At 42.0% G+C, this 16,883-nt stretch overlaps 1 protein-coding gene across 1 annotated transcript in view; it reads left to right on the top strand.

The window, feature by feature from the left end:
* Nucleotides 1–7,847: 7,847 nt before the first annotated feature.
* LOC112216466 (reversion-inducing cysteine-rich protein with Kazal motifs) overlaps nt 7,848–16,883 on the top strand; it is a 90,732-nt gene continuing 81,696 nt past the window's right edge. The window contains exon 1 of the mRNA XM_042298731.1: nt 7,848–8,071. Coding sequence (XP_042154665.1) covers nt 8,002–8,071 — 70 coding nt within the window. The 5' untranslated portion in view covers nt 7,848–8,001. The remainder of the gene's footprint in view (nt 8,072–16,883) is intronic.

Here is a 16,883-nt window from a genome sequence, read left to right as displayed (position 1 = left end):
TCCATGGGGCGACGCACAATTTGCCTAGCGTCGTCCGGGTTAGGGAGGGTTTGGCCGGTAGGGATATCCTTGTCTCATCGTGCACTAGCGACTCCTGTGGCGGGCCGGGAACAGTGCACGCTAACCAGGTCGCTAACCAGGTGCACAATGTTTCCTCTGACACATTGGTGCGGCTGGCTTCCGGGTTGGATGTGCACTGTTTGTGGCTTGGTTGGGTTGTGTTTCGGAGGACGCATGGCTTTCGACCTTCGTCTCTACCGAGCCCGTATGGGAGTTGTAGTGATGAGACAAGATAGTAACTACTAACAATTGGATACTACAAAATTGGGGAGAAAAAGGGGTCACATTATTTTTTTTAATTAAAAAACATGCGGGAAGAAAATTACAGACAGAGGCGCAACAATTTCCAACTTTGTCCGACATTTGAAGCTGCACAAAGAACGCTAAGTCATGGCTAATATAGCTGACAGCTATATATTTGATTACTTTACTAGTGTATCAGTGTGTGTGTTAAGGTTGGGCGATTGTGTACAAGCCTACATCGCCCGATTGCGCCCCATAGTGATCCTCGATAGTCGATCACTAATGGGGGGGGTCTTTCTCATGGCTACCCATGTATTTCCATGGAAATATAACGTTTATTTGGAAAGTTATAAATATATAGATATTTTAAAGCATTCATGATTTGCTTAAATGTAATATACTAACTATTACTCTTGTTAAAAATATGAAAAGGAAGAGGACATTATGACTTGTTTAGGACTCGAAACTCAAAGTTTAGGACTTGAGACTTGACTTGAGACTTGACGATCTTGACTTGAGACTTGACTCGGACTTGCCTGTCTTGACTTGGGACTTGAGTGCTAAGACTTGAGACTTACTTGTGACTTGTAAAACAATGACTTGGTCTCACCTCTGCTGAAAATGTTTTGGATGTTCAACACTTATAGACCCAGTGTGTGTGTGTGATAAAGAAAGAAGTAAATTGAGCTGCAGTTCCCGAGGTAGAGACACTGAGTATTCAAAGTATCTTAAATAATTCTAGTGAAGTAACCCTTATTGACCTCACTATCTGCCTCATTGAAGAACTCTGGGTTCAGTGAATTATCACTTCTACCTCTAATCAGCAGTTATAGGATTCATTCATGCTCCTTAGATGCCAGGTTAGGGTTACTAACTAATGTTCTGTCATGGTCTATGGACCCCCTGAAGTAGCCTTGGCAACCCCCTTTGCCATCCCATGTAAAAAATTTAAAAAAGCTCTAGTTACGCCACTGCCTGTAACCAGTCTATGGACATTCAGCTTTGGTTGTATTTCCCTGGTTACAGGGTAAGCAAATCAACATGTCATTTTGTTATTTGGGTCAACTATCCCTTTAAGTTACAAATGCTATACAAACTCCCATAGGGGTTGAATTGGTTCCATTTTGTTCATAACTATAACTTTAATTATTACTTTCTATGCCACAAGGTACATCGTCAGTCTCCATCATACAATATAGCGGAGTTTATACATGCAGCCCAATTCTGATCTTTTACCCAAGTCTTGGCAAAAGATCGGATCTGACTGGTTAAAAGACCAACAATTGGACCAAAATATCTGAATTGGACAACCTGTATAAATCAGAATTGTGCTGCCTGTGTGAACGCAGCCAGTGAGGTACAGCTCTTATTCCAGCCACAGTCTGTCTATAGCCTACTTGAACAGCAACCAAGCTCAGATCTAGTGGGACACAGGTGGCCTATGGTATCTTTGTATAAAATATTCAATAGCATTAGAAACTCCTGGTACTCTTAAAGCACCACTCGAGACCTCATCTCATTCAGTCCTCTCATATGCGAAAAAAGAAACAAACACTTGAATAACAAATAAGGCAATTTACTGGGAAACTATTGCTATTGCTACCCACAAATGATTGATCCATGTCGATTGTGTGCCTGGATAAGGCACAGCCAAAACATCTGTGTTTCTTCCTCAGTACGTCTTTATGAGTGTTGTTTGCTTTCTCAGGAATGGGGAAATGTGGGGATTTGGTTCACACCCATACAGGACGCCAGAGATCCAGGCAAGCAGACAGTGTTTCAGGAATAGTATCGTGGTAGAACTGCATGTACAAGTACTCGTACATCATAACACTGTCTGGCAGGTGGTGAAAGGTCTGGAGTTTTGCCTGGGGGAGACTGAGGACTGAATACTGGAGACGGCCATGAGGAGCTGAAAGACAGGCATTTCTCCCTTAACACCTTCAGGTTGATTGATCACACGCACACACATTAGGGAAGTCATTCAAACAGGGTTCAACTAAAATACAATACATACAGTGTAGATATAGGGTTTCACGCTTCGGTTGATTTTATCATTTATGATGTCAATAATTGATATGTTGGATTCACATCTCTATCTCAACCAAAAATCTAAGTTGAAGAATAGGACTAAATCAAATCAAACTTATTTAAAGTTAGATTTAATTTAGTCCTATTCTTTAACTTAGATTTTGGGTTTAGATAAGAGATGTGAATCCAACATATTAATTTGTAGACAAACTGGAATTAAAGTCAGACTAAGTCAGTGGCAGAAGATATACATCTCCTTCAAATGTTGATATTTCGTTGCATTGACAACCAAACACAATTCAATATGACTTTTGCAATACACTATATAGACTTTTAACTTGTCCACAAGTGATATGTTGGATTCATGTCTCCAACTAAACCAAAAATGCAAGTAAAAGAATAGGATTAAGTGATGTAGGTGTCTCAGATGAAACTATCCAAGCACTAGATACATCTCCTTTAAATCTTGATATTTGGTTGCGTTGTCAACCTAAAACAATTAGATATCACTTTTGTAAGACAGTAAATAGCCTAAAGTTAAGGCTACCTTACAAACTAATGTACAGTTGAAGTCGGAAGTTTACATACACTTAGATTGGAGTCATGAAAACTAGTTTTTCAACCACTACAAATTTCTTGTTAACAAACTATAGTTTTGGCAAGATGGTTAGGACATCTACTTTGTGCATGACACAAGTAATTTCTCCAACAATTATTTACAGACATATTATTTAACTTATAATTCACTGTATCACAATCCCAGTGGTTCAGAAGTTTACATACACTAAGTTGACTGTGCCTTTAAACAGCTTGGAAAATTCCTGAAAATTATGTCAACGCTTTAGAAGCTTCTGATAGGCTAATTGACATCACTTGAGTCAATCGGGGGTGTACCTGTGGATGTATTTCAAGGCCTACCTTCAAACTCAGTGCCACTTTGATTGACATCATGGGAAAATCAAAAGAAATCAGCCAAGACCTCATAATTATTTTTTAGATCCCCACAAGTCTGGTTCCTCCTTGGGAGGATTTCCAATTCCCAAACGCCTGAAGGTACCACGTTCATCTGTACAAACAATACTATGCAAGTATAAACACCATGGGACCACGCAGCCATCATACCACTCAGGAAGGAGACGTGTTCTGTCTCCTAGAAATGAACATACTTTGGTGCGAAAAGTGCAAGTCAATCCCAGAACAACAGCAAAGGTCCTTGTGAAGATGCTGGAGGAAACAGGTACAAAAGTATCTATATCCACAGCAAAACGAGGCATATATCGGCATAATCTGAAAGGCCGCTCATCAAGGAAATAGCCACTGCTCCAAAACCGCCATAAAAAGCCAGACTACGGTTTGCAACTACACATGGGGACAAAGATCGTACTTTTTGGAGAAATGTCCTCTGGTCTGATGAAACAAAAATAGAACTGTATGGCCAAAATGATCATCGTTATGTTTGGAGGAAAAGGAGGATGCTTGCAAGCTGAAGAACACCATCCCATCCGTGAAGCATGGCGGTGGCAGCATCATGTTGTGGGGGTGCTTTGCTGCAGGTGGAACTGGTGCACTTCACAAAATAGATGGCATCATGTGGCAGGAAAATTATGTGGATATATTGAAGCAACATCTCATGATATCAGTCAGGAAGTTCAGGCTTGGTCGCAAATAGGTCACAAAGCCCTGGCCTCAAACCCATAGAAAATTTGTGGGCAGAACTGAAAAAGCGTGTGCGAGCAAGGAGGCCTACAAACTTGACTCAGTTACACCAGGTCTGTCAGGAGGAATTCACCCAACTTATTGTGGGAAGCTTGTGGAAAGCTACCCGAAACATTTGACCCAAGTTAAACAATTTAAAGGCAATGCTACCAAATACTAATTGAGTGTATGTAAACTTCTGACCCACTGGTGATGTTATGAAAGAAATAAAAGCTGAAATAAATCCTTCTCTCAACTATTATTCTGACATTTCACATTCTTAAAATAAAGTGGTGATCCTAACTGACCTAAGACAGGGAATTTTTACTAGGATTAAATGTCACAAATTGTGAAAAACTTGAGTTTAAATGCATTTGGCTAAGGTGTATGTAAACTTTCGACTTCAACAGTAACAGTTTTTATTCAACCTTAAAATTAGTAACTCATACATGGCCACATTTTAAAGTTACTTTACCTCTAAAAGTCGTATTGTGTGATCATAGCAAGCGTGCATGGTCAAGATAGCATGCAAAGGTTGCAATTTTGTGGAGATCTTCACATTACAAATATCCAAACAGAATCTCCAACGGCATTGATCACTTGTACCATGTACTTTTAATCTATTCTCAACTGCAATCCAGGTCATTTGGTTCATTTGGTCTATTAGATGAAGCGCGGTGAAAACACACATTTGACAATGTATTCCCATTTCAACTTTGCTGTGTCTTTCATTGGTTGAAAGTGCAGTGATAACACATTTAGATTACTACTCAAACAGAATGTCTCAGAGGGAATGTCCACAGTGGGAATGTCCATAGATTGAATGTCCATAGTGGGAATGTCCACAGTGGGAATGTCCATAGTGGGAATGTCCATAGTGGGAATGTCCCAGAGGGAATGTCCACAGTGGGAATGTCCACAGTGGGAATGTCCATAGTGGGAATGCCCACAGTGGGAATGTCCATAGTGGGAATGTCCACAGTGGGAATGTCCATAGTGGGAATGTCTACAGTGAGAATGTCCATAGTGGGAATGTCCATAGTGGGAATGTCCACAGTGGGAATGTCCACAGTGGGAATGTCCACAAGGGGAATGTCCATAGTGGGAATTTCCCAGAGGGAATGTCAATAGTGGGAATGTCCATAGTGGGAATGTTCCAGAGGGAATGTCCACAGTGGGAATGTCCATAGTGGGAATGTCCACAGTGGGAATGTCTACAGTGGGAATGTCCATAGTGGGAATGTCCACAGTGGGAATGTCCATAGTGGGAATGTCCCAGAGGGTATGTCCACAGTGGGAATGTCCACAATGGGAATGTCCACAGTGGGAATGTCCATAGTGGGAATGTCCACAGTGAGAATGTCCATAGTGGGAATGTCCATAGTGGGAATGTCCACAGTGGGAATGCCCATAGTGGGAATGTCCACAGTGGGAATGCCCATAGTGGGAATGTCCACAGTGAGAATGTCCATAGTGGGAATGTCCATAGTGGGAATGTCCACAGTGGGAATGTCCATAGTGGGAATGTCCACAGTGAGAATGTCCATAGTGGGAATGTCCATAGTGGGAATGTCTACAGTGAGAATGTCCATAGTGGGAATGTCCATAGTGGGAATGTCCACAGTGGGAATGTCCACAGTGGGAATGTCCACAAGGGGAATGTCCATAGTGGGAATTTCCCAGAGGGAATGTCCATAGTGGGAATGTCCATAGTGGGAATGTTCCAGAGGGAATGTCCACAGTGGGAATGTCCATAGTGGGAATGTCCACAGTGGGAATGTCTACAGTGGGAATGTCCATAGTGGGAATGTCCACCGTGGGAATGTCCATAGTGGGAATGTCCAGCGTGGGAATGTCCATAGTGGGAATGACCATAGTGGGAATGTCCCAGAGGGAATGTCCACAGTGGGAATGTCCACAGTGGGAATGTCCACAGTGGGAATGCCCATAGTGGGAATGTCCACAGTGAGAATGTCCATAGTGGGAATGTCCATAGTGGGAATGTCCACAGTGGGAATGCCCATAGTGGGAATGTCTACAGTGGGAATGTCCATAGTGGGAATGTCCACAGTGGGAATGTCCATAGTGGGAATGTCCACAGTGGGAATGTCCATAGTGGGAATGTCCATAGTGGGAGCAGCAGCAGGGGGGGGTGAGAAGTGGATGAAACAATAATAAGGGATGGGCAACATTGATGGGGGTGGGGGCCACAGCGGCTCGCGGGTCCCCCTATTTTAGCAGCCCTCCTCTTGACAGCGAAGAGAAAACGTTTGAAGTTAAACATTTAATTGCCTGCAATTCTACACATTTTGCCATAAGATGTGGAGACAAATGTTTGCAGCTGTTAATAAGAGTATTTGATGAGGCCGCATATCGTCCATGACAAACGCATCATCAGTAACATTCCACCATGACGGCTTCACTGCAGTAACGTCGCGCTGGCTAAAAGGAAACGAGCTGTTTAAAAGAACACTTAGGACTCTTGTCAGGCTTTTGTCACATCTAATTCCCATGTCAATGAGAGGCCCAGGCCCTTTTGTGTGGTGCGGAGTGCAAATCTGTACATGAAGGACGGGTGGACAACCCCCCCCCCCCACAGAGGTCAGACGAAGAGAGCGATCTCCCCAGAGCTGGGAGGATGATAGGGGACTGGAGTCAGCCCTGTGGCCTCTTGATGTCCATCACACCTCTACCATTGTGTCTGTCTCTCTGTGGGGCCCAGTGCAGGTCAGGGGCAGTCATGTGACCTTTAGTGGCGTAAATTGAATTCCATCAAACTTTATTTAAACATCAATGGGAATTGTTTATACTAGGTGACGTTGTGTGTGTGTGTGTAAATACGTGACGTTGATACATTAATCTATCGTAATATCTTCATTCAAGAAAAAAAACATTTGACTTTTTATTTTTATTTTTAACTACAGAAAGTGTATAAATGCAGGAAACTATTAGAGTCAGAAGAATCCCATGGCAAAGCACAGCAGACTTGACCCAGGCAAGGCAGCTGAACTGAGGCAGTCCTTTTCGTTCAGTCATACGAGCCCTGGGGCCAGGGTAGCAGAGGATGGTTCATCCTCTCAACATTAGCCCCATTGTGAGCGCAGAGCGCCTGGGTGACCGTGCTAAATGCAGTGTTGTTGTTTTTCATTATAACGTATGATATTTCATTATATCTCCCCTAATCAGTTGTCTCAATATGGCTGACATGGTTGCTTCCCCAGGTATAGGCCGTCATCGTTGATTTCGATGGTCAAACATATTGTTACTTTATGTCGTTCACTGTGCGTCCCATTTTATAGTGTATTGCAGAATAAACAGTTGCTTTGCTGGAGAATCATGATGACTTATATTTCAAACTTTTATATGAAACAATGTGTTGAAAACTCTGTGTGAATGAACAAAGACATTGAAATTGTTTGTCTGTGGAAGAATGAAAGTTAACATTTTATGACAAAAAGATGTGCATATATTTCTAGGCATCACCTTGACTCCAATATATATATATATATATTTATTTATTTATTTTAAATGTTATTTTATTTAAAAAAAAATGTTATTCAACCTTTATTTAATTAGGCAAGTCAGTTTTAAGAACGAATTATTATTTACAATGACGACCTAAAATAGCCCAATTGACTGACGTCTGTGGATTTCAACTGAAAACATTTTAAGACATAACACCGCACCCATGCATTAATAACGGTGTTATCATACTGTTCTCATGTCACCGTTAACCCGGTCCTCTTGTGACCGGTGGGCGTTACCCCGTCCGCGCATGCCCAGTATGTTCTGCGTGTGACCATAGGGCCAGAAGTTGTCTTTCTCATCCACAGTTCTCGGCCTGCACATGAGCGGATCACCAGAGAGCCGCAGTCGCTGATGACGCCGATACAGAAGGTCGCATGGAGCTTATCAAGGCGGCAGTGTTTTTGTTGTATTTTCCTTCACAATGCACTTTAGGATTTCAATAAGATGTATGTGTGTTTTGAGATAGTGACTTTTCTTCTCGCGTTCAACTTCTACGATTTGGTTCTTACTCAGGGTAAGTCTCCTGTTGGTTTTTCTTATTTCGCTAAACGTTACATACAGTAATTGTCCTGTGTTTAAGTCCATTGTTGTGCTCTTAGGGGTTGTAATTGTTTAAAAACATGCAAGCTATATACAATGGTAAAGTTCGCTTAGCTGAGAACAAATAATTGTAGGGGACGCAAGTATTCTGTGCGCTGAGTTTGACTTTTTGATTCACTCCTACAGTGTAGCCTACAGTCCGCATCTTGCAATATGAGCGACCAACAACCGTTGTACAGATTTATTAATAACAGAATAGACCATACTTTGTGTTTTCTAACGGTAGCCTACTTTGTATTGATATAGTTTTTACTCTTATTTTGGAGGGAATACACTAAGTCACTTTCCATATAGGTTTCCATTGTGAACTTGATATCCGTCATATTTCTCCACATTGTATCACGTAAATGGGGAGGGTCGCTTTACCGGTGATGGACTTGTAACCAGCCCGTAGCTTGTAGCCTATACCGGTGATGGACTTGTTACCAGCCCGTAGCTTGTAGCCTATACCGGTGATGGACTTGTTACCAGCCCATAGCTTGTAGCCTATACCGGTGATGGAGCTGTAACCAGCCCATAGCTTGTAGCCTATACCGGTGATGGACTTGTAACCAGCCCATAGCTTGTAGCCTATACCGGTGATGGACTTGTTACCAGCCCATAGCTTGTAGCCTATACCGGTGATGGACTTGTTACCAGCCCATAGCTTGTAGCCTATACCGGTGATGGACTTGTTACCAGTCCATAGCTTGTAGCCTATACCGGTGATGGAGCTGTTACCAGTCCATAGCTTGTAGCCTATACCGGTGATGGACTTGTAACCAGCCCATAGCTTGTAGCCTATACCGGTGATGGACTTGTAACCAGCCCATAGCTTGTAGCCTATACCGGTGATGGACTTGTTACCAGCCCATAGCTTGTAGCCTATACCGGTGATGGACTTGTAACCAGCCCATAGCTTGTAGCCTATACCGGTGATGGACTTGTAACCAGCCCATAGCTTGTAGCCTATACCGGTGATGAACTTGCCCATTACCAGCCCAGCCCATAGCTTGTAGCCTATACCGGTGATGGAGCTGTAACCAGCCCATAGCTTGTAGCCTATACCGGTTATGGACTTGTAACCAGCCCATAGCTTGTAGCCTATACCGGTGATGGAGCTGTAACCAGCCCATAGCTTGTAGCCTATACCGGTGATGGAGCTGTAACCAGCCCATAGCTTGTAGCCTATACCGGTGATGGAGCTGTAACCAGCCCATAGCTTGTAGCCTATACCGGTGATGGAGCTGTAACCAGCCCATAGCTTGTAGCCTATACCGGTGATGGACTTGTAACCAGCCCATAGCTTGTAGCCTATACCGGTGATGGAGCTGTAACCAGCCCATAGCTTGTAGCCCATAGGTGATGGAGCTGTAACCAGCCCATAGCTTGTAGCCTATACCGGTGATGGAGCTGTAACCAGCCCATAGCTTGTAGCCTATACCGGTGATGGAGCTGTAACCAGCCCATAGCTTGTAGCCTATACCGGTGATGGACTTGTAACCAGCCCATAGCTTGTAGCCTATACCGGTGATGGACTTGTAACCAGCCCATAGCTTGTAGCCTATACCGGTGATGGAGCTGTAACCAGCCCATAGCTTGTAGCCTATACCGGTGATGGAGCTGTAACCAGCCCATAGCTTGTAGCCTATACCGGTGATGGAGCTGTAACCAGCCCATAGCTTGTAGCCTATACCGGTGATGGAGCTGTAACATAGCACGTTGTGTTCATGACATTAAATCGTGTAATACGTGTTACGTTGTTGCTCATCGGTGAGAATAGCCTGTGTATGAGGCTACAGTAGATGAGTGCTCCCACAAGAGTATAGCTAGATATCGTTGATGTTAAATCTCAACGTTTTACTTGTTAGGTAATAAACATGGCTAAACATTTGACACACGAATCAAGTGTATGACAATGATGAGCTGCTGATCCTTCACACCAGGCAATTAGCAAACACAGAGGTGTACTTACACTTGTATTGGTGTTAGAGGTCTGCCCTTGACTTTGCTTAAGTCATTGAATAAGGCAATAGTTGTTGTATGTTGACATGTGTCACACTTTAACAATGTGTTAACCAGTTGGCGCACCCACGTTTCAACATGTAGGCATACAGTAGGCGTACCCTTTAAAAGTTACTCGTCAATATTCATTTGTCCGACATCATTCAGCTGATTCCTCAATCGTTACGGATGGGGTTAGTTGGCAGCGGCAGCTATTAATTCGCATCTGGCGGTGTGGAGACTTTGATGTTGAGAAAATTGCTGTTTGTCCACATGCGCTCAGGATGTGGATTACTCCGCGTAAAATATCGCTTTAAAGTTACTGACACAAGACATCTGTCACGGTGTGCGTGGAAGATGAAAGAATATCGCTTAGAACTTCAGTTGGGAACACTGATGTATGTAAAACCTAGATTGCTAATGCTATGTATTGGCCAATGAAAGGCTTTGAAGCCGGTGGGCCATATTGGCACTCCCCAGAAGACGCAGACCTACCTAGGAATGACTGGAATTCTACAGTATTTCAATTAAATGTTTCAAGGACAATCCATTTACTATTTAAGTATTTTTGGTTGTAGTGGGGACAGTAACACTGTTACTTAAAAATATATATGTTTCTATATATATATTTTATGTTTAGCTCACTTAATATAATTTAAAAGTTTGCATTAAGGTGTCTGTAATAGAATATACTTGTCTAAAACGAATATAGACATTAATAAATGCATTTCTATATCTTCCAAAATATTTTTAACACCGGTCGGAGAGTGCCAAGATGGAGGTGTGGTGGCTTCAAAACAGTGCCCCCTGTCAGTCATCTAGTCTTTATATAAATCATTGGTTTGGACCCATATTTGCAAGCTGACATTATGAAGAGGACAAAGTCGCCTACACACAGGGCCTTTTTTTTAAAGTTCTAAAATGGGAATGATAGTGGCCTCGCACCTTGGGAACATCTGTGCAACTAGTTTGATGCCTTCCAGACCACTACACTGCCTCAAGATAATGGTTTTCTCATTGTCCAACTCCCTCCGTTACTTCATGTAAAAAGAAATGTCTCCGGTTAGCTGAAACTATCTCTCCCTTTCCCTTTTAGTTTCTTTTCAAGCATCCGCTATTGTGACTAGGCATCCCTTTTTTTAATCTGCAAACAATTGAACCTTTCAAGAGAACCACAATGGAAATAAGTCCCAGACTTTATTGTGTGTTGTCCTCGATGTTTTAACAATGGAAATAAGTCCCCAGACTTTATTGTGTGTTGTCCTCGATGATTTTTAAACTGTTTTTAAAAAATATATATATATATTTTTTTTAGCCCTTTTTCTCCCCAATTTCATGGTATCCAATTGTTTTACTATCTTGTCTCATCACTACAACTCCCGTCCGGGCTCGGGAGAGACGAAGGTTGAAAGTCATGCGTCCTCAGATACACAACCCAACCACTGCTTCTTAACACAGCGTGCATCCAACCTGGAAGCCAGCCGTACCAATGTGTCGGAGGAAACACCATGCCCCTAGCGACCTGGTCAGCGTGCACTGCGCCCGGCCTGCCACAGGAGTCGCTAGTGCGCGATGAGACAAGGATATCCCTACCGGCCAAACCCTCCCTAACCCAGACGACGCTAGGCCAATTGTGCATCGCCCCACGAAATGAAGAAGTACTCCTATTCTTCTACGTGTCACTCAGAAGGTCTCTATTCTTTTGGTGTGCGTGAACAAGAGCGCGCTCCATGTTGTTTTTCTTCGGTATTGGAAACTGTTTATCCCGTCTTATATTTTATTGTTTATTTACATTTTAGGGTACTTGAGTTTGGATTAGAAACGTTGTTTGAAATGTTTGGACCAAGTTTACAGGTAACTTATTAGATACTTTGTAGTCATGTTGGGCGAGTTGGAACCGGTGTATTTCTGAATCAAACACGCCAAATAAATGGACATTTTGGGGATATAAAGAAGGAATTTATCGAACAAAATGACCATTCACTGTGTCACTGAGACTTTTAGGATTGCAAAAAGATGAAGATCTTCAAAGGTAAGGCATTTACTTATATCGTTATTTCTGACTTTTGTGTCGCACCTGGCTGGTTGAAAAATTATTTTCATGTTTCTGTATGCGGGGCGCTGTCCTCAGATAATCGCATGGTGTGCTTTTGCCGTAGAGCCTTTTTGAAATCTGAAGTTAAGCTTTATTTTGATGTAGTACACTTATATTTTTGTGAATGTCGACTGTTTATATTTCTGTAGTTTGAATTTGGCGCTTTGCAATTTCACCAGATGTTGTCAAATCTATCCCTCTAATGGGATTGGTGCTTTAAGGGATCCCTTAACTCACGTGCACGTATGGCTTTTTCAGGTTTTATGTGAGCTGGTTTTATAAAATGGTCAAATTAATAAACTAAATTAAAACTAAATCCTCAAAGTAAGGCTGTTTTAGGAACATGAGAGGCAGAATAGAATGGATGGCATTCCTTACCTCAGCATGTTGTGCCATGCTTTTAAAGCCCACAACAAGAAAAACATTTCACAACCAAGGCTATTAACTTGGTGCATGGTTAATGAACTGAACTGTATTTATTTTGATCTGACTCCAATAATTGTTCATTTGGGAGGGTATAGAGAATGTTTGCAAGAACATTGGTTTTCATTAACATTAATGTATTTCATGTTTCAGATCCGAGACCTAACTGAACAGTTTTCAGGTTATTAGATGAGAAGTAACAAGGCTTGAGGCCTTCGGCTCTGTAAAACATCTGTATTTATGTTGACACAAGTTGTTACATTAAGGGCTACCATAAATGTCAAGGTTACCAAATGAAACCTGACTGCGACTGAGGATTACTACATAGGCACGGCTTCATTTCTGTGCCAACTTCAAAGAGCAATACCTGACCCAGGATCTGTTTCTTCAAAGTGCAATACCTGACCCAAGATCCGTTTCTTCAAAGTGCAATATCTGACCCAAGATCTGTTTCTTCAAAGTGCAATACCTGACCCAAGATCTGTTTCTTCAAAGTGCAATATCTGACCCAAGATCTGTTTCTTTAAAGTGCAATACCTGACCCAAGATCTGTTTCTTCAAAGAGCAATACTTGACCCAGGATCTGTGACTTCAAAGAGCAATACCTGACCCAGGATCTGTACAGACTTGAAAGGGACACACTATTAAACTCCATAGCCATTTGTATAGCATTCAAGGCTGATTTTAGAACTCAGCTTATATTACCTTGCACCTCAAAAGCAAATGTGTATTACGTTGGCGCTGTTCAATCAATCAAATGTATTTATAAGCCCTCTTTACATCAGCAGATGTCACAAAGGGCTGTACAGAAACCTAAAACAGCAAGCAATGCAGATGTAGAAGTGCAGTGTCTAGGAAAAACTCCCTAGAAAGGCATGAACCAAGGAAGAAACCTAGAGAGGAACCAGGATCTGAGGGATGGTGAGTAGTCTTCTAGCTCTGTCGAGTGGAGATTATAAGAGCACAAGGCCATTAAAGCCAGATTGTTCTTCAAGATGTTCAAACGTTCATAATCACAGTGGGTGTAGAGAGTGCAACAGGTCAGTACCTCAGGAGTAAATGTCAGTTGGCTTTTCATAGCCGAGCATTCAGAGGTCAAGACAGCAGGTGCGGTAGAGAGAGAAAGTCGAAAACAGCAGGTTTGGGACAAGGTAGCACGTCCGGTGATCAGGTCAGGGTTCCATAACTGCAGGCAGAACAGTTGAAACTGGTGCTGCAGCATGACGAGGTGGACTGGGGACAGCCAGGTGTCATCAGGCCAGGTAGTCCTGAGGGGAGGGAGAGAAGGAGAGAGAATTAGAGGGAGCATATTTAAATTCACACATTACACCTGATAAGACAGGAGAATTACACCAGATATAACAGACTGAGCACAGCTTCATTTCTGTGCCAACTTCAAAGAGCAATACCTGACCCAGGATCTGTTTCTTCAAAGTGCAATACCTGACCCAAGATCTGTTTCTTCAAAGTGCAATATCTGACCCAAGATCTGTTTCTTTAAAGTGCAATACCTGACCCAAGATCTGTTTCTTTAAAGTGCAATACCTGACCCAAGATCTGTGACTTCAAAGTGCAATACCTGACACAAGGATCTGTTTCTTCAAAGTGCAATATCTGACCCAGGATCTGTGACTTCAAAGAGCAATACCTGACCCAGGATCTGTGACTTCAAAGTGCAATACCTGACCCAAGATCTGTTTCTTCAAAGTGCAATACCTGACCCAGGATCTGTGACTTCAAAGAGCAATACCTGACCCAGGATCTGTACAGACTTGAAAGGGACACACTATTAAACTCCATAGCCATTTGTATAGCATAGCCCCCCGGCACCTAAACTATAGCAACATAGATACTGGAGACTGAGACAGTGGGATGTCGGGGACACTGGTCCCATCAGACGATACCCCCGGACAGGACCAACCAGGCAAGATATAACCCCTCCGACTTTGCCAAAGCACAGCCCCCCACACCACTAGAGGGATATCAACAGACCAAGTTACTACCCTAAGGCAAGGCTGAGTAAAGCCCACGAAGATCTCCTCCACCGCACGAGGGGGCACAAAACAAGTAGATTGGATTTGAATAAGTCCAGAGCAGACTGTCTGACCAGCAGGCTCAGAGGCTGGCCGCAACAGCAGGATATTATGTAATAGAACAAGATGTGCTCCTTGTTTGATCGCTTGCCAAAAAAAAGACACTGAACTGATTCTATCACCACTACCAATCCTTCCCTCAACACACACACACACACACACACACACTCATGCACAAATGCACACACACACCACTTCCCTTCTTTCCCCTCTACCTGGACGTTTGTTCGCTTGTTAATTTACTCTATCCGTCTCCGTACTAAAGGTCGACTGATTATGATTTTTCAACGCCGATACCGATTATTGGAGGACCAAAAAAAGCCAATACCGAATAATCGGCCGATTTTTATTTATATTTGTAGTAATGACAATTACAACAATACTGAATGAACACTTTTATTTGAACTTAATATAATATAATATCTATTTAGTCTCAAATAAATAATGAAACATGTTCAATTTGGTTTAAATTATGAAAAAACACAGTGTTGGAGAAGAAGGTAAAAGTGCAATATGTGCAATGTAAGAAAGCTAACGTTTCAGTTCCTTGCTCAGAACATAAGAACATATGAAAGCTGGTGGTTCCTTTTAACATGAGTCTTCAATATTCACAGTTAAGAAGTTTTAGGTTGTAGTTATTATAGGAGTTATAGGACAATTTCTTTCTATACCATTTGTATTTCATATACCTTTGACTATTGGATGTTCTTATAGGCACTATAGTACTGCCAGCCTAATCTTGGGAGTTGATCGGCTTGAAGTCATAAACAACGCTGTGAAGCAAGCATTGCTAAGAGCTGCTGGCAAATGCAGGAAAGTGCTGTTTGAATGAATGCTTATGAGCCTGCTGCTGCCTACCACCGCTCAGTCAGACTGCTATATCAAATATCAAATCATAGACTTAATTATAATATAATAAACACACAGGAATACGAGTACATTAATATGGTCAAATCCGGAAACGATCATTTCAAAAACAAAATGTTTATTCTTTCAGTGAAATACGGGACCGTTCTGTATTTTATCTAACGGGTGGCATCCCTAAGTCTAAATATTGCTGTTACATTGCACAACCTTCAATGTTATGTCATAATTATGTAAAATTCTGGCAAATTAATTACAGTCTTTGTTAGGAAGAAATGGTCTTCACACAGTTCGCAACGAGCCAGGCGGCCCAAACTGCTGCATATACCCTGACTCTGCTTACACTGAATGCAAGAGAAGTGACCCTAGTTAATATTGCCTAAGTTAATATTTCTTAACTAAATATGCAGGTTTAAAAATATGTACTTGTGTATTGATTTTAAGAAAGGCATTGGTGTTTATGGTTAGGTTCATTGGTGCAACGATTGTGCTTTATTTTGCGAATGTGCTTTTGTTAAATCATCCCCCGTTAGGCGAAGTAGGCTGTGATTTGATGATAAATTAACAGGCTCCGCATTGATTATATGCAACGCAGGACAAGCTAGTTAACCTAGTCATATCATCAACCATGTGTAGTTAACTAGTGATTATGTGAAGATTGATTGTTTTTTATAAGATAAGTTTAATGCTAGCTAGCATTTTACCTTGGCTCCTTGCGGCACTTGGGTAACAGGTGGTCAGCCTGCCACGCAGTCTCCTCGTGGATTGCAATGTAATCAGCGACCAAAAATGCCGATTACCGATTTGTTATGAAAACTTGAAATCGGCCCTAATTAATCGGCCATGCCGATTGGTCGACCTCTAATGTGTACTATTTCCATGAATCCCAATTTTTTTAAAGTTGAGTTTTTGCGTCTTTTACTTTCGGTTTCAGCTTCAAACAGCGGGAAAACAGTATTTTTGGTGTCACAGCGGTGTAGAGGGTACTATGATTCTCTACACTACACTTGCTTGTTTTGTCACATTAACTGAAATTAGGCAAACTATTAGAATGTTTGCAACCAGAAAATGCATCTTTAACGTCGCAGTTGAAATCGCTCGTAGTCTTAACGCCTGCCTCAGACCTCTCGTAGAACAGCTTAGTGAATCGTTAGATCTCCATTTACACTCCCGAGTCACTTTCCACACAGAAAATATCTGCTAAACATATGAGTATCTGTGACAGCCTGATAGTCGAAGTCGAATATAAATAGCCTAAAATGTTTGCA

Source organism: Oncorhynchus tshawytscha, linkage group LG16 (assembly GCF_018296145.1).
Source record: "Oncorhynchus tshawytscha isolate Ot180627B linkage group LG16, Otsh_v2.0, whole genome shotgun sequence".
Lineage (NCBI taxonomy): Eukaryota > Metazoa > Chordata > Actinopteri > Salmoniformes > Salmonidae > Oncorhynchus > Oncorhynchus tshawytscha.
Note: the sequence above shows the minus strand (reverse complement) of the source record. Positions and strands in the feature narration are given on the sequence as shown.